The sequence below is a fragment of the Sceloporus occidentalis genome, unplaced genomic scaffold, assembly GCF_023333645.1.
Source record: "Sceloporus occidentalis isolate IW3139 unplaced genomic scaffold, rSceOcc1.0.p SCAF_2, whole genome shotgun sequence".
NCBI classification, from domain to species: Eukaryota; Metazoa; Chordata; class Lepidosauria; order Squamata; family Phrynosomatidae; genus Sceloporus; species Sceloporus occidentalis.
Window position 1 is genome coordinate 169030605 of NW_028316982.1, and position 24641 is coordinate 169055245.

Sequence of the window (24641 nt, forward strand, 5' to 3'; positions counted from 1 at the left end):
TGTAATAATTTGTTTTTGTTTTTAAAAAAAATAGTAGAAGAGGGAGTAAATTCCTTGCCTAAAGTACTGTTTCTGATAACAGTATCACTCTATGGGTGAGCATTCACTAGTTCAAAACCTAGCACATGCCTTTTGTTACTTTTTTTTGTTTTAAAAAGTCAAACTTCTGTCTTTCTCCTTCTTACCCTTGGAGGCACCTCGTCACTGTCTGATCTAGCCCATGCCTTTTGGGTGGGGTCAGGTACCTCAGATTTAGAGTCAGAACTCTGACTTATCACTTCACTGCGTGAAGGTGGATATGGGTCCTGAGAGCGCAGATGGTGATGTGCAAATTTGGGAGAAGGGTCACTGAAGGAATGGGACCGCGAGACAGGGGAAACATTGTTCTTGAGAGATGCCAGATGGGACCACTGTACCTTACGAAAAAACAAAACATAGAACATTCAATGCGTTCTGTACAACTGGCTTTTTTCCAATTAAACACAGAATACACAGCAAGAGGGTTTTGGTGGCAGGATAAGCACAACTTAGATATGATGTCAGGCAAGCACATGGTACAGTCAATGGGCTCAAACCAAGGATGGTGCCCAAAGAACACAAAGTATTGGGAATGCAGCACATGAGCATTTGGTGAGGCAAACTCTGAACACATAAATTAATGGGAAGTAATGAGGCCAAGTCTCATCCTGTGGACTCATTTTAATATCATGTTCAAATGAGTCCCACATCAGAGGAGACAATTTCAATAAAAATTACCTAATTGGAAAAAAAGAAAGCACAGAATTATACTGGTAGATATATTAGTTTCAAAAACAATTTACTAGCATCTTTAGATCATGCAGTAAGTTGCTTTTAAGGCATTATGAAAGAATTAAATGGAATGAAAAGTAAAGAGATCCTTTACTTTTCTTTTGCAATGTATTTATATATGTGCACGTTGGCATATATATATATATATGTGTGTGTGTGTGTGTAATAGAGAGAGGGAGAGGAAGAAAATATAACAAAACATACACTGCACTGTATAAAATACAATATATGTATATTGTATGTAACATAGGCAATGTCTAGACACTGTACAAACACATCAACATACAATATGGAAGTTGAGCAATATATTCATAGTTAAGTTTTAACTCCGCAAGTCAGCTTTAAAATCACCATCTAGTTATGACTACCATCCTTTTGGGCTTAAGAGCATTACTCATAAAGATCAGCCTGCATATTTTAAAGAAGAATGAATTTGGAAAATTAAATGAATGCACAAGTGATACTTAATTTAATCTTTTGGAATTATATATAACATTTTATCCTTCACCTCCACATCTTCTTCAACCTCTACAGTAGCTCAGAGATCAAACTTAGGCCCAGTATAGACTGGTGTAAAGTGCCGGCCTGGGGCCGATTTTAGGGCTGGAAGAGCATAGCCTCCGCTTCTCTAAGGGGAGAGGAGTTTCTCCAGACTGCACATAGCTAGCTACCTGTCTTTTTTCAGGTGGTCATCCTGGTGCTATACGTCAGTGTGGTACAACACTCCCTGCGCTACTACGCTAACAAAGCAATGGCGCGCACACCACCCATTGTTTCCAATGAGGCGCAAGCATACATTTCCCCTTACGTAGTCGGATCTGGAACAGATCCCCGCGTAAAGGGAGGGCCCACTGTATTAATTTGTATTAGCTAATTTTGGAGCTGCAGGCTTTTAGTTTAAATTAAAACTGAAAATCAGAATGATTTTAAACATGTTTTAATGAATCTCAGCTGATGACTTATGCATTTGTACAAAACTTGAAAACCTATAACAAAAGGATAACTATTATCAATAAACAGGAACAGGGTTGATTCCTTCTTACAAATCATTGTAAAAGAGAATGGGTGCCAAGCATTTATGGACTGCAAGTGAACTTGTAGTACAGAAACTGGATTGAACAAACCATCTGAAAAGCTCAGCGCAGAAAAAGGTAGCTAGTTCTGACAATGAATAATAACCACACAATTAATTTTTTTAAATGAAACTTATGAAACGTATACTCATGTGTAAAGGATTTTGGTGCATATGGAGCCCTTGTCACTAATGACTTAAATCCAACAGCTAACTTCAACTTGAGCAGGCCCACTGAATCGATGGCAAATAAGTTAGTTAACACTTACAAAGGTTTGAGTGGTTTAGTGGATCTAGCTGGAACTGATAACTTAAAACTGTATTATCTCTGCCAAAGTGAAAGGAGACACATCATCTTATGGATCTCCGAAAGTCACTCTGAGAATGGAAACTACTACAAGAAACCAGGTGGAAGCTATTTAAGGCAACGTTTGCTTAAAAAACAAACCTCTATTCATGAGTTCTAAGTGTAACAAAAGCATGAGAAGTAGTATATTAGTCCCTTCTTCTCTAGTGGAAGTACTTCTCTGAGGGCATAGGTGCTCTCCATAAGATATAGAAGCCTGATTTCTCAACCCTGCAGATCACATTAATATCCTCCACAGATGAGATTGCTTTTAGAAAATTGCTTTGTCAAAAGATGAGTTTGGTTATGAAGCAGGACAGGGGAGCTGTCACAACCAGCCCACATAATTTATTTTTGATACATTTATAATATCTAAGGCGGTTGACAGACTGCCCTTTTGGGGAGGCCTGTTCCCGCCCCTTTCCCCGTGGGATTGGGGCCTCAGATGCCACAGCGGCAGCCTCTGAGGCCCCGATCCACCGCTTTCCAGGCCTGGAAAAGGGTGTCATTGGGGCTTCAAGCCCAACGACACCCTGACAGCGGCGGGGAAAAGAGAAAGGGCCTGCTCGGCCCCTTTCTCTTTTGTGTCGCTAGCGCAGCCATCTAAAGGCTGAGCCCAGAGACACAAACCTGGAAGGAGCTCCATTTCGGAGCTCCTTCCGGCGAAGCGGAAAGGGCACCCCAGGCGCCCTCGTGCGGTGCCAGGACATCACTTCTGCGCCGCTCCGTTTATAGAATGGGCACCGCCATTTTGTACGTACTAGGTACGTACTAGGGTTAGGGCGTCCGGAAAAGACGCCCTTTCCTAACCCTAGTACGTACGTAGTATGTACTTTTCTAAATGTGGCTAATGGTCTGCTTGAGATTGTAAACATTTTGCAGTCTGTAAAGTGGACAATGTGTTCTTTATATTTTTGTGTATTAAAAACTGAAATTCTATCACTTCAAGGATTGTAGAGAAAGCAGCATTTTAAAGACACAAGAGGGTTGACTTTTTTCTGTTTGTTAATCACATCTGTTACTCCAAACTAAAAAGTCCAAAGGGGATGAGAAGTGCAGTGGACTTCTGATGATGTTAGGCTGTAGTGCCTATCATCCCTCACCAATAGCTATGTTAATTAATGTTCCAAGAAGATCTGGAAGAGCACAAGCTGAATTCCAAGAACATTTGGAGGACCCCATATTTCCTTTCCCAAGGTAGAACATCCTCTCAAAGCCTAGAAAAGTCTTTTCATTTCTTGATACATTAAAAAATAAATGACAGAAACTTTTTTTCTTACTGCCTTCTAATGTTTTAAGGGAATCTAACAAAAACATGAATTACTTTTTCTCAGGAGGTAACGAACAGGTACATGTAAGCAGTGTTAACAATCCTCACTTAGCAAACACATAACAAGTTATTCACACAGTTAAGTATGTTTTGTGTTTTCCACCAGAAGAGCGAAGTATATGGGTAGACATATATAAGGTCTGTTGACTTCCACACCACTCTTGCCATAATGCTATACCACCCTACACATACCTTTTACAAGGACCATTTTCTGCTTTTACCTGTGGTTCCATTGGCTTTTGTAGGGAAGGCTGGCCAGGCTCGGAATTTCCATTTGAAAAGGACTCTGATCTTGAAGGCACTGGCGGCTCCAACACTTTGCTCGTCTGTTTAGACTGTGCTTCAGGAGAGCCCTGATTATTCTTCCTATATCTATCATCAACCTGAAAGAAAAACTGAAATACGTAAGCTGATCTTTCATAGTTAGCACTACATTAGACAAGAAGATCTTCTACAATTTTACTAAGCCAGAAGTTAATATATTATTGTTGTATTAACTATCATTGTACATTATTGTTGTATTGTTGCTAGGCAGGCCACCTCACATCCTGTACTGAATGAGGTTGGTCTCCCTTTCCAATATCTGTAGTTTGGAGGTTCTCCTTGATCCCATGATCGTCTTAGATGCAAGTGGAATGGTAAAAAGAGCCCCTTTTGTTATAGCTTCACCTCATCTACCAAATATGACCCTTTCTGGCCAAGCTGGATTTTGCTACTGTCATTCATGTCCTACGTACCACCAGATTAGACAACTGTAATGTGTTCTATCTGGCATTGCCCTTGAAAATTGTTTGGAAATTGCAGTAAGTACAAAAATGCTGAACATAAGGAAGATGACTGGAGATAAGCACCTTGATCCTGTCACATTCTTTTGTCTGATCTACACTTATCTTTTCTTTCTAGGTTCAATTCATGGTGCTGGCCTCATGTATAATTATGGAGTTGTACTGTGTAACGTAGTGTGCTCTATGTGTGTGTTTTATTGAAACTGTATTTTAAATACCTTTTAAGGGTTTTAGCTGTTTTTAATCAAGTTTTTAATAATGTTGCTGTTTATTTTTAATTTTGTAAACTAATGCCTTAGCTGGACATCTAAAAAAATTATTATAAGCTGCCTTGACCTTATTTTGGAGAAAAAGTGAGATATAAATTAGGTAGATAAATAGACAGATAGAACAGACAGAGGGAAATAAGGACTTTCTTGAATACAAAGAAGCAACCCTGTTTACTCTACAACCCCTATACAGTGGTACCCCGGGTTACGAAAGTAATCCGTTCCGCGGAGCCCTTCGTAACCCGGAAACTTTCGCTAGCCGAAAAAGCCCATAGGCTTTAATAGCGAAAGCCGCGATTCCGGGTGAAATCGCGCCGAAAAGCACCAAAATTTCTTTCGCAACCCGGAATAACCTTCGTAACCCGGAAATAATTAATTAATTGAATTTTTTTCGTAACCCGGAAATTTCGTAAGGCGGCGCATTCGTATCCCGGGGTACCACTGTACTCATGTAAAATGTTCTCCTAAGAGCTGAGAAACCATCTAGGGCAGAGAAGGGGATGCAAGCCTCCCTGGACTAATAATCATTTGATGGTGCAATGTTTGATTTAAGATATAGCTATTTAAATACTTTGATTATTTTTGTGGATTATTTTCAATTTGTCTTACTTTTGCCTAGAAATTATTCCTTGTCTACTAAGATTCTCCTTACTAGAAATAAGGATTGAGAAAGATATAAACATGCATGTGTGTGAGATATGTTTTTGGTTAGTCATCTTGAATTCCTTTTTGAAACAACTAAAGATCTTTTTCAAAGTAGGTTTTTTAAAAGCTTTAAAACCAAACTGTTGTCTCCTCAAAGAAAACTGAAGTAGTATTTCTAGCAAAAAATAATAATAATTACAGAACAGCTGCATTTTCACAGAATTTTCTACTTAAAAGGCTTATCAAAACTTCTGCAAAAAGCAAACAAAGTCCATTCTAAAAAAGAGCTTATACACAGATCTCCAACCAATCCTATAATTTTTTTCAAATGCCTGTCTAGAAAGGTGGTAATTCCCAATGCAAGAAAGCTTGATAATAATTCTCCTTGTGCTGTGAAGTCCATGTTAGACAATAATTAAGAAATATGTGTAACAGAGAAAGTGAACACAAACTATTCTCTTTGTTAAAATGTTAGATTTCAGGGACATATGTACAATAATGATGACAGGCAGTTTTCAGAAAAGTCAAAATCATATTATTTAATCATATTATAACACGTGTATCTCCATGAGAACTCAAGAGTGCCCTTTGCAACAGTGTGTATTTGTGTGTGCACGTGTAGAACAATCTGTATTGATAACATTGCTTTCTACATTGTTCACGAGTCATGTGGAGTTGGCGTGAGTAGAGAAGTAGAAAGGTTTATTGGTAACACAAAATTATTCAGAACAAAAGACAGATTATTAAGAGCTTTAATGGGTAGTAAAATGGTGTCAAGATATGCAAATATAAAGTGATGCATACAGTACAAAAAATTCTATCCATCAACACTGATGGGATCTGAGTTAGCACTGGCTAAGAAAAGGATCTTGAGGTTCAAGAAGATGGATGAATGCTTCTCAGGGCCCATTGGCCCAGCGAGGTTTTGCTGGTCTCTCATTGGAGAGACCAGTATATTTAAATGAAAATGGCACGCTTTGCGCGGCCGTTAGACAGGGAGGGGGCAGGGCTAAGCCTATTTAAGGCACTCCCACCCTTGCCTCCCTGTCAGTTCTGAAGAGCTGGCCCACCCTCCCACCTCAACGACAGTGTAAGATTTATTCAGGTTGCTTCGGAACCGGGTAGGAATTTTTGCCCTTGTTTTCCCAAGGGTTTTTTGCCTACCCTACACTGTTGGATGGGGAATTGGACGATTGGCTTAGGGTGTGGCCATAAATAGGCCTCAGGCATAGGCAGGGGGAGATAGTCGGTTCAGTGAGCACCTCGGCACCCTCCTAAAGGGTGAAGGTGGGTCTCTGGAACGGAGGTTTACATCTTGAGACTAAACACGAAGGGAAAGAGACTTGCCTTGGGGCTGGCTTGAGATTCAAACCCTCATTTAAGTCTCGAGAGAGTTAAGTGGGGAAGTCTTGGGTTGGCCTTCCGGATGAGGGCTGGCCTGGGCTTGCAGTTCGCAAGAAATAGTTAAATAAGTTGAATTTTAATAAAGTTGCCTATTTTATAACCCAGTTCTCTGTGTCTGGTCTCGTTATTTAATGAGTTGGTCAGCAAAATACTGACTCTGTGTGTGGCTATTGTTCAAAAACAAAACAAAACAAAAACAAAAACCTTTGAGCTTAACTAGAAAAGGAATTAAAAAATAAAAATGCTAATAGAGTGTTGCCCTTATAAAGACAGTGTGGCCCTATGTGGAAAACCATGTAGCCACACCTTTAAAAAATGCTATTCTAGAGCTGGAAAAGGTACAGAAAGGATTAGTCAAAATGATTAAGGAAATAGCCAGTCCTCTCTGAAGGGGCTGTTAGCTTATGGGAAAAACAATGGGGCTGTTTAGCTTAGAAAATAGCATTAACAAGAGACATGATAGAAGTGTACAAAATTATTAATAAAGTGAATTAAGTACATAAAGAGAACCTTTTCTTCTCCACTCATATTAGTACTGCCTTCCCCCACATTTCAATGACTCTCTTTCAGACCACTCATTCTTTTGACACTTGCAAATTACAGACAAGTTCTATTAATTGGATGAGGGTTCCGAAGGATATGCTCTTTCATCAGTTCTTCTTGCCTATGAGGCTTGCTTGCTCACACACATGCAGTCCCAAGGCTTGCCTAGAGAAAGAAAGTACCCACTTCTTGAATTAATGGAACTTATGACTGTGTAACTTGCAAGTATGGAAACAGCAGGATGTCATCAATTCTTCTTTCTATAGAGACTCAGTTTGGACTATGTGCATGTCCTACTTGCAAAGTGAGTTGGGAAGGGGGGAGGGATCAAGCCAACTAATGAGGCTCGCCTGCAACTGAGTGAGTGCTGCTTGGTGCCTTTTTCCTCTTTGTGACTATGCACCATGTTTGTTCCTTCAATCTGAGTTCAGTCCATGCTGCTTCTGAGATTGTGGGCTATGCATCTCCCACAGTATGGTTGTACAGCATTTGTGCTTATACACAGTATATTACTAATTGTTCTTTTATAGAATATAATGTGTGTGTGTGTGTGTGTGTGTGTGTGTGTGTGTGTGTGGAGAGAGAGAGAGAGAGAGTAGATAGCAATATACTGGAGAGCAGGACATTAAAGGCAAGCTGTTTATCATTTTACTTTGTGTATGTATCTGTGTGCACATAGTATATTATTTAGCTTTTGCACACATTCAAAAATGACATATAATGTGTTATGATTTCAATGGCCAAAATGTATTTTCAAGCTAAAAAAAAACTTCTGGGTTCCACTTTTCATCCAACTATATTTTCTGATAGTTCTCCAGTCTCTAACCTGTCAGATAGAATCACAGAATCGTAGAGTTGGAAGAGACCACAAGGGCCATCCAGTCCAACCCCCTGCCATGCAAAAACCTTCAGTCAAAGCATCACCAGCAGATGGCCATCCAGCCTCTGTTTAAAGACCCCCAGGGAAGGTGACTCCACTAGGTAAGTGGGGGAATTCCTGTACCTGTGATCATCTACTGAAGCTAGAGAAATGAATTGGGATCTGTGAGACTGCCATCAGAAATACTGTTTTAACTCTGTAAATTTTGAACTTTTGTGGCTTTTAAAAATATTGTTAATCTCTGGGAATACTTTGGCAGAAAAGTGGCATATCAATGCAGAGGTTGATGTGGGTTTGATGTTTTTTTACTAACAGGCTAGCTCAGGAACAAGGAGGTAAAAACAGATCAGCCAGTGCTTGGAGGGTGCTGGGTACTCCTCTCACTTTCTAATGGTATCTTCTGAATGTGCTCTTTCTCTTATTATCTGTTTAACACAAAGCACTGTGACTCACAGTGGTGGACAATAATGAAGAAAGCAATCCAGACTTTAAAAATCTTGAGAGAGAAATTACCTCCCGTGGCCTTTCAGTAGGTTCATAAAGGGGTTTAGGCTCAGGAGTGTGATAACTCTGTTTATTCCTTTCTTGTTGTTGCTGCTGCTGTTGTTGTTGTTGCTGCTGATGCCGCCTGTGGTCATGCTGAAGTGACAAAAGATAAGCCTGCTCCTGTTGCAATTGCCGCTGGAGCCTCTCTGCCTGCCGATGTTCCTCCATCTCTCGCCATCTGTATTCCTTTGAGAAAACAGATCCACATTCAAAATATGTACACCAGGCTTACTGAAGGCACTCGCCTACCCCTCCTGGTGAGTTATATGTTTACTGTTAAAATAGAAGTGAGTGTGCCAACCATTAAATTTGGACAGAAAAGTGCATAGGCTTTTTTGAACCCCTTGGTAAAAAGTTTTACCCTAACCTTAGCAAGGTTGGAGACCTACAGGGTCCTTTACATTTAAAAAAGAAAAGTAGACCAGTGTACTGCTTAAAAATAGTGCGGTTTTGACCGGGGAGGGGGAGGATCAAGGTGGGGAAAAGGAGGCAACAACCTAACCTTTATATTTGTGTTTTGTAAAACATGTTATTATCTGCACTGTCATTATTCTTAGAAGGCTAAAAGGGCTGTTCGAAAACTTAACTACCAAGCCCAAACTATTCCAACATAAAAAACAAAACATAACAGAAAAATCTACTCTTATTGCACTGTGAGATCACCATACAGTATTTTTCACATGTGCCTGCCAGCCCAATACACTATAACATGAATGGCTTTTGTTCCAAGCTCTATTGTACATAATGTTCAGCTGTGTCCAACTGAGGAAAGCCTAGGACACCAGCCAGAGAAAGGAATCCTATAGCTACTGAACAAAACAGATACAGTGCGTTACCAGTAACATGGCCTGCTCCTGGAGCAGCTGCTGCTGAAGAATTTCCAAGTGCCGCTGCTCCTCTTCTAGCTGTCGCCTGATATACTCCTGTCACATAGAAATTACCCAGCAATAAAATTGTTCACAACAGGAATGCATCGAAACCACCTGAGTAGAACACCAAATTACCAACCAACTACCCCAAGCCACCTTAAGGTGACAATTCACTCATGGACTTTGTGAATTACTAGTGAACAAGTTTAAAACAAAACAAAACAAAACCTATCTTCTAAAGTAGTGACTAGAAGGCTTTCCAATATGGACTAAAATGGTATTTTGAGGGTGAAAAGGGAGGAAGAGTTCACAGCTTGTCTGATGAATTTTGAAAATGTTTTTTTAATAAAAAAATAAGTGAATGCAATTTTAAAACACACTGAGAGTTAAAAACACAGCAAGTCTAATCCACACAGCCAACACAAAATCACATGCAATTTTTATTAAAATCATTAGTTTTAGGCACTGTGTGATGAACCGTTAGCAACAGCTAGAGCAAGACTTCATTAAGGCATCCCTTTCACAAGCTTCCAGAGAATTCTCTGCCAAACACAACTCTACCTTCAACTACATATTTATCCTAGCTTCCATCATCAAAGCAGACAATGCCAATCTTGCTGAAGTATGTGGTGGTTATGACAAAAAACACAAAACAAAGAAACATCCACTAGAAAACAGATAGAAGACCAAATACATTTTCATCTGGAAAAACAAATTCTATGCTTCAAAAGTCAAATATATTTACTCACTGCTTCAACTAACTCACTAAGCCAAGTCTGAATGGGCAGCACCATATCCAAAGCTAATTACATCCTACCATGCAAATTAATGAGTGTAATATAAACACATGCACTCAAACACAAGAGAGAGAAAGAGAAAGAGAGAGACAGTGTATGCAAAAGGAATTAATGATTCAGTGCAGTGACAAAATGGGAGCTGTTTGAAATCGTGTGAAAGAAAAAAGAGATGTATACTAGATTTGTTGTATGTACCCCTGCAAATCCAGAGTTTAGGGTGAAGTGAAGAGGGAGTACAATCCCTTAAACCAGTCGTAGTGTAGGCTGAAAAATGTCTCTCAGCAAACAATTTACTTTGGGAGGTCTGTGGCTCCAATCCAGCTCTAGGTACTTCCAGCTATCAGTGTCAGATGGGTATGTGTAGTCTCATCTGTATCAAAATCCTCTCTACTGTGGTCCACAAGAGCACTGCAGCATGGATATAGGACTGGATTAGAGGCACAGAGAAGTCTTCTTCTACAGAAGAAACCTTCTTATGCATACAGTTAATTGCAACAAGGCAATTGCATCAAGGCAATTAACTACATTTTCACAGAGTTAATCTGACATGCAATATCTAGCACGCTAAAAGAACATGTTTCAGCATTGTGTTGTCTGATGAGTTCAGTTATTTACTAATAACATCTCATGACTTCAAAAATCTCACAAAGTTAACTCAATATCATCATTATTATATTATCTACTATTACTATTACTACTACTATTACTAATAAATAATTTGATTTATACCCTGAATTTCCTTACTAAGAGGTCAGGACAGTTGATAATGCACAATAACATAAGCTGTATCTTCTGGATAGAAAGTTTAACCATTTCAGATACAATTATTGTTTTACTAGCACTGACATCAACAAATACTCTATGTTGTATATAATTACAGGTACAATTCAAGCATAAAATGGATGTATACTACAACTATTCTGAAAAAAGGCTCATGTTTAAAGCATACTTGCAAAATGCATTTTTAAGAATGTATACTATAAAGTATACACTGTCTGAATTAGCATTTGAACATTACAGCAACATGAAACCTAAGGTTTTGCCTTACTATAATCTGAAAAAAGGTTGATGTTTAAAGCATACCTGCAAAATGCATTTTTAAGACTGTATACTATATAATGGAAATTAATTCAGATCAGGGGTGGGGGCATATGGCCCTCCAGATATTATGGAACTGCAACTCCCATAAGCTCTAGCCAGCACAGCCAAAGTAAGTTACAATGAGAAGTGCAATCCAACAACATCTATAGTCCCCATTCCCTGATCTGGTATGATAGTAATTTAAATGCTATGGTCTCATGTAAGAGGTCCACAGACAATGCCATAGTAGTGACCACCTGTGAGCTATCTGGAGACAGTGTTCAATTTTTGTCCAAAGTATCCATTCTTCCTTAGGTGTAAGTCACACTTCATTTTTTAAAGCCAATCTGTGCGACATATTTAAAAATTCCATTTTGCATGCTCTGTGAGTGTCACACAAACTTCTAACACCTGCATACATTTTACCTTTAAACAAGTGAGCCAGGGAAAATATCATTCAATACTTTGCTCTACTGGGTTTGGAAAGAGGGGAGGACAAAAATATTGCCGTTTATACTGTTTCAAACTTACCTGTTCTCTCTCTACTCTCCTCTTTTCTTCCTCTGCTCTCCTTCTCTCCTCCTCTTCTTTTCTTCTCTTTTCCATTTCTTCTAATCTCTTCTTCTCCTCCTGTTCTCTTCTCCTTTGCTCACGTTCTTGCTGTCTTCGAGCTTCTCGTTCTCTTCTCTGTTGCTATGGTTTAAAAAATAATAATAAAATGGATATTTATTGACTTCCTTCTTACAAACCCCTTAAAGTAGAGATGGACAACTTGTGCCTTTACAGATTTTGATCTCCAACTTCCCTCAGGCTTCTCGGCCTTTTGGCTAAGATCAAGTATAGTACCAGGTAACATGGATAAGGATGAGGGTCACAGTTTAATAGCTTGCCCTGTAATGTACACTGAATCATTAAGACTCAGATTTTTGTTGTTGCATCAAACTTAAATACATTTTATATATATATATATATATATATATATATATATATATATATATATATCCCACTCTTTTCCCAGGACTGGGACTCAGAGCGGCTTCACAGCAATTAAAAAACAAACAAACAAACAAAAAGTACAATTAAAACGTTAATTAATACATGTCAACATTAAAACATTTTGGAAGTGGGCTTCCACCAATGGAATCCCTAATGGTTTAAAATGACTGGGGATATTTGTAACAGATACATGGACACTACTAGAAATTTCCCTGTACACAGAACAGTGTAAACTTATAGCGCTTTATAAATAAAGTTAACAACAAAAACAACAACCACTCATCAATTAATGTGGGCAAAGTGCTGACAAAAAGGGGATTGTTCAAACTGTTTGTAAAAAATCCTTGTATCAATACTGATGTTAAATTACAATGCATCTTTATAAAGCAAAACATATTTAATTGTAATTTTTAAAAAGTAACTTCTATTTACAAAATAAAGAACAAGGTTTTTCTTTAATAGGCAATCAACTTTAGAATAAAGATAGGAAGGATATACACTATATTTTAATACTTTGCTCACAGAGTAAAAACATTCAAATTCAGTAACTAATGGAATAATGTTGGGTTGTAGAGATGTGGATCTCTTTTTTCAACCATAGGATTTTATTTATCCTGACTGGGTAGAGGTGGGGATACAAAAGTGTAAGGGCCACTTTCACTAAAGGGACAAGTGAAAACACCATACAAAATAAGGTAGTTGGATATCTAAGAGACTGCAAATTAATTTTTTGTTGCATTATATGCATCTAAAGGTCAAACATGAAATTATCAGGAAAACTGGTTTAGCAGTAAGGGACATATTCTTGGGAACATTAGATATTGAAAGGTGGAAGGAAATTTCTCTATTTAATCAGTTGCCACTTGAAACACTATTCATACTGATATTCTGGATGCAAAGATGTAATTTGCTTTTTTTTTTTGCATTTTTTATGTAGCCTTTCACAAAGTGTCTTTAAGTTCACTTCTCAAATAATTAAATGAGTTTATAAATAGTTAAATTCTAAGAATCATTATTCTTTCCCAGCATTTGTCAGGCATTATTGTTTAGCCATGACTGCTTCTTTATATTGGTTCTGTGTGACTTTGAAAGAATGTCTGAAGTGGATGCTGAATATTGTAGCATGGAATGTTGGCTTTAAAATGTCTTAACTAGTTCCAACATGTCTTAACTACGAAGAGTTTACAGATGCTGCTCAATTCTGCCATGAAAATTTTTTATCTAGCTCTTTAAAAAAAAGAATATTTTCCTATACCAGTGGTACCCTCCAGTCAGCAACTACTTTGGCAATGAGGCACTACTAGGTACTTCGGGAGTAGAATGGGAGTGGACATAGTACTTTCTGCCCTTATTCCTAATATAAATCTGTACAATCTGATAAAACCATCTAGGATGTCTGCCAGCATTTAGGTAGGTGAGGAACCATTATTTTTTAAGTGCCGGTATTATATCTCCAGAAACTACTTAAGTGTATAAAACATTATTCTAATTCCTGTCAAAAAAAACTGCAAATAGAAAATAGATTATACATGCTTAAACCAAAACAGACAACCCAGAGTTCTAGATCTATGATAAGTCAGTGATTTCAAACCCTAAGAAACATCTCAGTCAGGTCCCCTTGCTTTGTTTTCTTATGTTTGGCTTTTCAACACTTAAGGTGAGTTAAGGACAGTCTTCAAGTGCCTTAATATTTTTCTCTCCAGTTTTGGATTCACTTTCTTTTTTCCCCAGGCAGTTTTCCTTCAGCCAAACTACATGTTACTTTTAATACCACTAGTGCCGAGAAAAGCTGTTCTACCATCCAAGGACCTAGATGTCAGAAGAGCAAAGGATTTAGTGCTTTGCCACTAAATCTGGATTGTGGCCTCTTACACTAGAGTAAGACCCTCCCTGCACACATTTAGCTTCATATTTCATATCAAAAGTATTAAAAGTGACATGTGATCAGCACATCTGGAAGGTCCTCCATGCCCTGGTAACCTTCAGATGTGTTGACTACAAATCCTGCCATCACAATCTGAATGGCTGTTGACCCTACTGCCTGAAGGATGATGGTATGATCAAAACAATACAACATTTGAGTTCATTTTGTTTAGAAAAGACGCAAATAAGGGGAGATAGGATGAATGATGTATAAAATTATAGATGATGTAGAGAAAGCAATTAGGGAGACCTCAAACCACTTTTTCACACATTATATAAATTGTAGAAATCATCACCACAAGTTGTGGTGATGTAGTGATAACTGTCAACTTGAATGGCTTTACATTCACACGGGATATATTTGTGGAGAATGGGATAATCCATGATTACTAGTTAGGATGGTGCTCATCTGTATCTGTTGCTGGGGAAAGTGAGACCGATGAACCAGCTGTATTCCTGTCCTGTAGGTCAGCCTTTAATGGACAATGACTAGACAGTGTGTGGACACAATACTGGACTACATCGGCCTTTCATCTAATCTTTAACTAAGGCTGCATCTACACTGCAGAAATAATCCAGGTTGACACAACTTTAACTGCCTTGGCTCAATGCTATGGAATTCTGGGAACTGTAGCTATGTGAAACATTTGAGTCTTCTCTGAGAGTTCTAGTGCCACAACATAATTCCCACAATGCAATTCCCAGAATTCCACAGCACTGAGCCTTGGCAGTTAAAGTGGTATCAACCTGGATTATTTCTGCAGTGGGGATGCAGCCTAAGTAGTTGATACAGACTTCTGGCCTATATTTTTAACATTTTTTTATGTACTGTAAATCCTATTATTTGTTTTTAACCTATTATGGTCCTAGTACTAATGCAATCAATATTCTACCACTAATACTATTAGCAAGAGCATACACAAATATATAGCTTCATAATTTGGTATGGAGGGAATATGAACATAGTTGAAATATTATAGGAAACTGTGGTTTAAGAAAACAGCCTTAATCAAAGGTTGGTAAATAAGAAGAGGGACAGAAGGGTTTTTTTCAGGCTATGTTCTAGAAGAGTTTATTCCTGACATTTCACCAGCATCTGTGGTTGGCATCTTCAGAGAATGCTGGCAAAACATCAGGAGTAAACTCTTCTAGAACATGGCCACATAGCCCGAAAAACCCACAAAAAATTATGGATGGTGACCATGAAAGACAGGAAGGTTTGCTCATTCTAATTCCAATACATGGTTCCAATATGTTCTTATCAGACTAAGATGATGTCAAACAAAATGGGCCAAAGTAAAATAATTTCTGGTTGTAGTAGTTTGTGATTGCTCTGGATATAGAATTAGCATATGATAGTGATTGTGCATTACTCCAAAGTTTCTTAGTGTGTGGTGTGTGTGTGTTGCTAGAAAAAAAACCTAGAAGAACTACCATTCTAGAAGAACACTGCATTTCGCAACATGAACTGGCACAATGTGAACAGAAATGTGAATTTCCAAAGCTAGATTTACTTGAAAGTATTATCAGCACCCAAATTGTTACTTTGGGCTCCTTTTTTCTTTGTAGCAGGTCATGGTACTATTGGTGGAAAGCTTGTGCTACTTCAAAATATACTGTTAGCCATTAAACATTAGTGCCGAACTGAAATACCTGCAGCACAGCAAGAAATCTTCAATACAGGTGTCTAAAACTTGTTATTCTTAACTAGCTTACTGTTCAGTTCTTTATAATTCTGGAATTAGATATAAAGTTTTAAAACATAGTTTACACAGAGGCACTTTATAAATTCAGAAGCTCTGGATTTTAAGAACCTTAAGTAAGGATTCATATTCTTTGACCATTTAGAAATAGAGAGAGAGAGAGAGAGAGAGAGAGAGAGAGAGAGAGAGACTTCAATCTTGGCCCATTTCTACCTCTTCCAGTCTTCTCCTTTGCTCTTTCTGCTGTTCAATGCGCTTTTGTCTCTCTGCCAGCAGCTGCCGCTTGTACTCCTCTTGCTCTCGTAGCTGTTGTTCCTGTAGCAGCTGTTGTCTCCGAAGAGCCTCAGAACGTTCCTTGTTTTCCTGCTGTAATCTCAGGAAATCACGTCTGAGGGTAGATTCTCCAGGCACATTAACAATAGAACTGTGAAGAAGGAAAAATTATTATAATCCCCCAAAATCTAGTGGGTACATAACATTTTAGTAACTTTTTCATTTTGCATATTTGTTTTCCAGAACAAGTTACAAAAATGTATCCTACAGGGGGTAGGTCAAATCAGAAAAAAACACAGAATTGGGTCATTTATGTTCAGGACTACCAATCAAAAAGTGAACATTTATTTTAATCCAAAAGAAAAGTAATCACAGACACAGCTGGCCCTTAGTATTCAATAGGATGCTTCAGACACCTTGATTCTTTGAGATATTTGTCATGGACAGAACACAATTGACATTTCTCCATGCTGGTACAGCTTGCTCTTTCAAGATGTAGATTTTAATGTTTCCTTGTAATGGAATATGAAGCTATTGTTTCTGGCCAAGTGATGTGGGAGTATTACAGTGGCTTTAAAAACAGCATTTTATCCTCCCTCTTGGGAGCTGATTTGGGGCAACACAAAAGAAACAAACTTGATAGATAGGTTGCAGTTTGAACCTGAGTTTTTTTACCTGAACTGCCATAAAGCACAGTCTGGGCCAACATATTGTGTAGCATGGAGCTTCAACTTTGTTTTCTACAGACATCATGAGGGTAAGGGGCAGTCTCACCACACAGGAAGGGGAGACTTGTCCTTTGGCTCCCCAAAAGGACACCCTCCCCCTCCTCTTGGTGCCAAGAAGAAGTGATCAAAATCAATTTCCCACTATACCCTGTGTACTTAAAAAATTAAAAGAAAATCAAGAAATGAATCTGCATTCTATGCAGCTGTTGCAACATGTGCTTTGACATTCAATTATAAATTGTATGAAAGTACGAAAAGGACAAGACAGCTTAATCTCTCTGCTCGTATTGCACTACAGCATGACTCCTTATTTTATACAGGGTTGGGCAGAAGGTAGGTTGGGACCCCAATCAAGATATGATTGCATTAGTTTGGCAGAGATTTCTAGCCCTTCCCTAATTCTAAATGATACTGCTGAAATAAGAAAAAAAGCTGGGAGGTGGGGCACTAAAGCTAGCTTTTTTATTGGAAGCCCTATTAAGTTCTCGATTCAAAGCAAATTCCTGAACTTTTGAAATTCTAAGCATGTGTATTTATCACATATATACTGTAGAGGTCAGATCAATTAGAAAGTAAATCTTGCCTTCTCACTTCTAATTGCTTTGTATGAAGGAACAGTATAAAGAGTATTATATGCCTCTCTTTCAAGAACAAGGGCTCAATCCAGATATCTGTAGATTTTAGGCTGACTGTCTCTATTTCATAGTTGTGTATCTCCTGATTACCTTACCTTGGCTCTCCTTCTTGTTCAGGCACTTCCTCCTCCTCTTCCTCACTTCCACTATATTCATATTCTGTTTCATCTAGTAAAAGTGAAAGGAGGACAACAGTCATGACTGACAAACAAACCAACAATCCCCCCCCTCAATCTTTTGAATATAAGAATTCTATGCAAAATAGATTTTTTAAATCCATGGTAAAGATTAAGAATTTTAACAGCATTATCTTAGAAGCTGTCAAAAGGTCACTGAACCTCATTTCAATTAATTTTAGTTAAGATTGATTTGGAAGCTCTCACCAACTGTTAACTGAGAGAGAGAGCCACCATTGTGTTTCTTTTGTAGTTTTTTGTGGGTTTTCCTAAAATATTATTACTGCAGAGTATTTTTTAACATTATTTATTATATTTCTTTATATCCTTTCTTTTCCCCCAAAATTGGGACTCAGGAATGGCTTACATTTTTTTTTTAAAAAAGTATAAATAAAACATACAAGAGTAAGCATTAAAATAGGATTAAACTGTTACAATATTAATATCCAACACTACTTGATCTGAACAAATTTATCAAAACCATAATCTAATACTAAAAAAGTACATACACGACATTAACATTTTTCCTATCCCAGTCTACCAAACCCTCTCTAAAACATCATTTCAATGCTTGGGAAAGGTCAGAAATCAAACTACAGCTGGGATCCCAAGTTTTCATTATTATTATTATTATTATTATTATTATTATTATTAACCTTTATTTATAAAGCGCTGTAAATTTACACAGCGCTGTACATACAATCTTTTTAATTAGGCGGTTCCCTGCCCTCAGGCTTTAGAAACAGACAGTTTAATTTTGATATGTTGTTTTGTCATATCATAAATATCTTCTTGTAGTCCCTTTTGAAAATAGTTTGCCATGTGGTGTGAGGAGCAGAGAGGGTGTCAACACTGTTTCTATTGAAATATACTCAAAGATTGTTGGGAGCACTCTTTAGATCACAGATTAAATCTTTCTAAATTCTTCAGATCACACATTTTAGTACTACTGAGTTATTAGTCATCTTTTAAATAACTGCGTTCACCTTGCCTGGTGAGAGGAATGAATAAATGGAATAAACAGTGTTAAAAGACCTTTCTGTTATAATTCCTTAAAAGGAGGTAATATAAAATGAAATCTCATACAAGGCCCTAAGTATATCTGAAACCCGAATGAGAGGTTGTCAGATGATCTATGGGTTGGGTTGGGTCCCACTCTGGGAGAAAAGCGGGATAAAAATTAAATAGATAAATAAATAAATAGTATTGATGACAGAAATATTATAAAACTCAAGCTCTGCCTTGCATTACTTTATGCATAGCTCTTGTGTATATAGGGCAGCGATGACCAACCATGGAGGATTGACTGACTGACTGTTTGTTTAAAGTATTTCTGTTTCACAAAGGCTCCCAAGGTAATGAATAAATAACAACCAATTGAAACTGTATAAAAACACTTTAAAATACATTAATAATAATAAATAATAAATTTTATTTCTACCCCGCCCTTCCAAGAAATGATCAGGGCGGCTTACAAAGTTATAAAAAACATTACAATACAGGTAAAATTCAATCAACAGTTAAAAACCATTATTACAAAAACCGGAACAGGAAGACGATAAGTAAAAGATACATCTATCAGGGGCAATAGAAAAATGCAAAAACAATCATCAATCCAGGGTCAGAGGAAAAAAAGGGCAGGAGAAATAGACAGACAATTTAAGGTGGGAAGGCCAGCCGAAATAGATATGTTTTCAGCTGTTTTTTAAAAACATCTAACGAGGCGGCGGAGCGAAGCTCTGCAGGGAGCTTATTCCAAAGTACAGGGGCAGCGGTGGTAAAAGCCCTCTGTGAGGTTCGGGTCAGATTGGACCTGGGAACCTCCAACAAGTTGGTCCCAGAGGTTCTGAGTGTGCGGGGTGGATTGTGTGGGGAGAGGCGGTCCTCCAAGTACCCTGGGCCCAAGCCATTTAGGGCTTTATAGGTCAAAACCAACACCTTGTATTGAGCCCGGAAGCGAATAGGCAGCCAGTGAAGATCTTTTAAAACAGGTGTTATATGGTCCGACCTGGAACTACCAGCGACCAATCTGGCTGCCATATTCTGCACTAATTGCAGCTTCCGAGTTTGGTACAAGGGTTGCCCCATGTAGAGCGCGTTGCAGAAATCCAGACGAGAGGTTACCAAAGCATGTACAACAGATTCTAGGTCCTTTCGGTCCAGGTAGGGACGCAGCTGGCGTATCAGCCGAAGCTGATAACAGGCACTCCTGACCGTCGCATCCACCTGAGAAGTCAGCTGGAGCGACGAATCAAGGAGTACTCCCAAGCTGCGCACCGAGTCCTTCAGGGGGAGCGTGACCCCGTTCAGGGCCGGGTGACAAATCTCACCACCAGGAACCGGGGAACCTATCACCAGTACTTCCGTTTTCCCTGGATTCACACTGAGTTTGTTCTCCCTCATCCAGCCCATTACTGACGCCAAGCAGGCATCTAGAGGAGAGATGCCATCCTTAGTTACTGCATCAGTCGGAGACATAGAGAAAATTATCTGGGTGTCATCAGCGTACTGATAACACCGCGCCCCATGTCTCCGGATGATCTCTCCCAGCGGCTTCATGTAGATGTTGAATAGCATAGGGGACAAAATCGCTCCCTGAGGGACACCAGATATCAGGGCCCTCCTATCGGAGCGACAGTCCCCCAGCTCCACCATCTGGGATCTGCCCGAGAGGTAGGAACGGAACCACTGCAAAGCAGTGCCCCCGATTCCCAACTCCCTCAGGCGTCCCAGAAGGATACCATGGTCGATGGTATCGAAGGCCGCTGAGATGTCCAAAAGCACTAACAGGGACACGCTCCCCCTGTCCATGCTCAGATGGAGATCATCAACTAAGGCAACCATGGCAGTCTCAACTCCATAGCCCGCCCGGAAGCCAGTTTGAAATGGGTCTAGAAAATCGGTGTCGTCCAAGATCGACTGAAGCTGGAAGGCGACTGCTCTCTCGATCACCTTCCCTAAGAAAGGTAGCAGCGAGATTGGTCTATAATTATTACGAAGCAGGGGGTCTAAGGAGGGCTTCTTTAGCAGGGGTTTAACCACTGCTAATTTTAATTTAGATGGGAACTGGCCCTCGCTTAGAGATGTATTAATTATGTGGTGCAACATTAGTCGCACCACATCTCCCCCCTGAGCTGTCAACCATGAGGGACAGGGATCAAGAGAGCAAGTCGTCCTCCTGACACTTCGGAGGATTAAAGGCAATATCTAAAATATCTTTAAAATCTTTTCAAAGCAGTCTAAAAATAATCCTAGAATCTAGTTTTCAAACAGTTATAACAGCCATTTCAAACACTGAATGTTGTGAGAAACAGCACTATTTTGGCTGCATAGGTGGGCATATTGGTCCCTGGGGGACCCTGGAAGGTCACACATACCTGCTGCACAAACACCTGGGGGGAGAGGGGGAATTTGTCAACACCTTGTAGGAGACATTAGGAGTGACATTGTTCAATTTTTGGCCCTCTCTGAACTGTTTTAGATTTTTTTCCAACAGAATATGACTAGAAGTCAACATCTAGTTCATTTCATGATAGAAAAATTGCTCTTCTGTGTCTAAAATGACCTGGGGAAGAGTGTATCAAAACTGTTCTACATATCACCTAGAACAGGGATTCCTAACCTTTTTGACTCATGGAGCCTTTTTTAGAATCAATTCCTATGGCAAAGCCCCGAGGAGGCATACCTTTTGTCTTACAAGTTAATAGTGTTTAGGAGTAGTGTTACTTTTTGTTTCTTGTTCTATAATTTAATTTAATTTTTATTTCTTTCATTTTGCTGGAGTGGCCGTGAACCACATGGGAAGTGCACAAAGAGCCCTAAGGGCTCCACAGAGCACAGGTTGGGAACTGCTGACCTAGAGGGTCCATGGAAAAATTTAACACAAACAAATTTTTAAAAAATACCTTGGGGGACTTGGAACTTAAAAAATGGCTCTGAGAGGAGCAACTTCCCCACCCCTGATGTAGATGCTCTAATACAAATGATAGTACTACAAACATGCAATGTGGTTGTAGTTTCAAAATGATTACATACCCTTCTCTCCTCTCTTCTTCCTAGTTCTGTCTATATGATCTTTAAGCTGGATCCGGACTTGCCTTTCATTTGGTTGATCACGAATGAATGGATGCTTTAAAAGTTGCTCCGTAGAAGGTCGCTGCATATAGTTCTTCACTAAACAGCCCTCTATAAAACTAAAGAACTTTTTTGACCTAAGCAAAAATAAATCACACATATTTAACTTATTTGGCAAAGTAAGAGTCTATTTAGTATGGCTCACTAGAAGCAGCAAACGTTGAAAAATAAATTTGACTAAGTAATAAAAAGCAACATAAACCATTACTTCATGATGCAAAGGGATCTTGTAGCACCTTTAAGACGGTGAGAAAGAAATTCTAGCTGAAGCTTTCTTAGACTTGCTCTACTTCCTTAGATGCTTTGCATTCAGTGCAACGTGTTAACTAATCCAACCTCAACATTCAACTGTTAACTCCCTAGAGTTGCTTCTCATATTACTTTTATATGCAGTATAGTTATTACAAAGTGAATATATCACCTAAATATTGTGTGGAGAATGTGCAATCAGCACATGCCTGCATATTGTAAGAATCATGAGTTTTCCTAATCAAAATTATCCCTGAAGATTCTATCTCTCATGGAATTAATGCCATAATGTAAATTCAGTACTTTAACAATTAGAGGGGAAATTATCTCATGTTCAAGAAAGAAAGAAAAGAAAAGAAAGAGGTGTGTGTATTGGGTTATGAGCTTTTCATTTTATGTGCAAGCTTCTTTACAACTTTGACATAGAGTACTTGTTGACTATCATGCCAGTATTTAACCCCAGGTTAATTTTGCTATTGATCTGGGCCTATTGTGTTCTATTTATATGAGCTCTATTGCAAGGTCTGTTCAATGGATCAATAAATTTCTGAAGACATTTACATAATATACTGTTGTGGTGTTATAACATGCTTAAATATCCAACAGACACCAGATCCCACCTGATATTGAAAACTATGCAGGATAAGTCCTAGTTAGTACTTGGATGGGAGATCATCAACAAATACCAGGTGCTACAGTTATATTTCAGAGGAAGGGCTTGGCAAAACCACCTATTCCTTGCCTAAGAAACCCCTATGAAATTCATGGGGTGGTCACAAGTTGACAGGTGACTTCAAGGCACATATATGCACACACGCAGCACTGCTATACCATTTTAAATTTTGTTTCAAGCTTTTAAAATGTTTTTAGTATTACTGATAGTTTAATGATAATCCTTTGCATGATTTTTATCTCTATTTGTTTTAAATTGTTTGTCACTTGAAGCTAAGTTCAGGAGAAAAGGAAAGTGATAAAAAAGGATATAGAGAAATACAGAAGAAGACTATTGCTTTTTTAATTCCTTAATCTTAATATTTATGTGCTGTGTTAAGACACCACTACACGATGTTTATTGTGAAGTACCATTTGCTCAACAAAGAAATGGAATTAGTTTATTAATGAGATAATTGGCTTTGTAGGATCACTCACTGATCTAAAAGGTCTTCAAAGTCAGCTGGCCTAAAGAGATGGAATCAGATTACAAGTAGACCAGGTTCAAATCCTTACTGAGACAAACTAATTACATGGATACTTCAGTTAACAAGCCTGTGACAAAGTACCTCAGTTGTACAGTCTTTCTGCACCTACCCAGCCTCCTGTTCCCTATCTAGCTGGATGGTTTTAGCAGTATCAGCACTGGAAGGATGGTGAAGGAGGACTGGAGAAACAAAGACTTTCTGTGTCAGTTTGCAGTAGCATGTCTACAGCAAACAATGCAATAAAAATTTGAGCTGGGAAAGAATGGGATTCTGCTCCTGCAAATCCTACTTTGGCTTGTATGCTTCACTAGAACAGGACTACAAGATAAAGAGTGGCTGTCTCCAGAATTTATTGATCAAAACAGAGAGAAAAAAGGAAAACAGATTAATCTCTCTCAACAGTCCCCCTGCCCTGGCAAGCATGTTGAAAATTTCCAAAATGGAAAACTTGAAAAACATGGGAATTGGTGAAAGAAGAAAAGATCATCCTTGGCTGCATTTTGGAAACGACTCAAGTGGTCTCTAGACAGTTCAAAATGTTTTTATTTACTATGCAAGACTTCACTGACCTGGTTGTTTCATTTCACATGTGCAAATTGTTAGCTTTAAATGAAATGTCTGCTGAAACATGTAGACCTGCTTTCTGTTCTCCTCTCTCTATCTCTCTTTTGTGGTGTAGAAACTTACTTCTACACTTTCCATGTTACTTCTGCCTCTGATATCAATTTTCCTGTTAAAGAAGTAATGCCCAGGAACTTCATTAACTGAGGTATACCTGTACTGAGTTTTGACTAAAACGTGCCCCATAAACATTGCAGTGGGCTTACCAAAGGAAAAACAGGAGCAACCAGATTTATCATACAACATTCATTTCAATCCTTAAAGCTGGCACATACTGCTTTCAGGTATGAGATTCAAAATCAGTGAAGTGTTATTTGTGTCAATACTGAAAACCTCCAGGAAGTATTCTGTGTTGCTGTTTTAAACTCAGTATATACAATTTCTCAGTGAAAATTATGCATAAAAGTAGCTTTAAAAAATGACATGGCAATTAATGAATTTCTCTCAGTTGATGCGAAGAGCAACTTACTACAGCTTAAGACTTTAGGAATTTTAAGAAACACCTTCTGCCTGAAAATGAGGAGATGGTGGCATAGTTATACTCCCTCATTATATTTTACATTAGAAATTAAGACCTATATGGAAGACAAACTGACATTTTCACCTTTAGTAGGTAAATAATTTGTCA

General features: G+C 38.5%; 1 protein-coding gene and 1 pseudogene across 4 annotated transcripts in view; one reads left to right on the top strand and one right to left on the bottom strand.

Annotated features, from left to right (window-relative positions):
• The window catches only part of MAP4K4 (mitogen-activated protein kinase kinase kinase kinase 4), a 200912-nt gene that overhangs the window by 45855 nt on the left and 130416 nt on the right, over positions 1–24641 (bottom strand). For 2 of the 4 annotated variants that reach the window (XM_089511407.1, XM_089511409.1), the window contains exons 10-17: positions 21846–22021; positions 17730–17802; positions 16212–16422; positions 11908–12069; positions 9467–9553; positions 8598–8816; positions 3780–3941; positions 186–416 (exon numbers count right to left, since the gene is read on the bottom strand). In XM_089511407.1, coding sequence (XP_089367533.1) covers positions 186–416; positions 3780–3941; positions 8598–8816; positions 9467–9553; positions 11908–12069; positions 16212–16422; positions 17730–17802; positions 21846–22021 — 1321 coding nt within the window. The remainder of the gene's footprint in view (positions 1–185; positions 417–3779; positions 3942–8597; positions 8817–9466; positions 9554–11907; positions 12070–16211; positions 16423–17729; positions 17803–21845; positions 22022–24641) is intronic. The other 2 variants (XM_089511410.1, XM_089511411.1) reach the window with 1 other exon arrangement.
• LOC149319276 (U2 spliceosomal RNA) lies at positions 12184–12419 on the top strand (annotated as a pseudogene).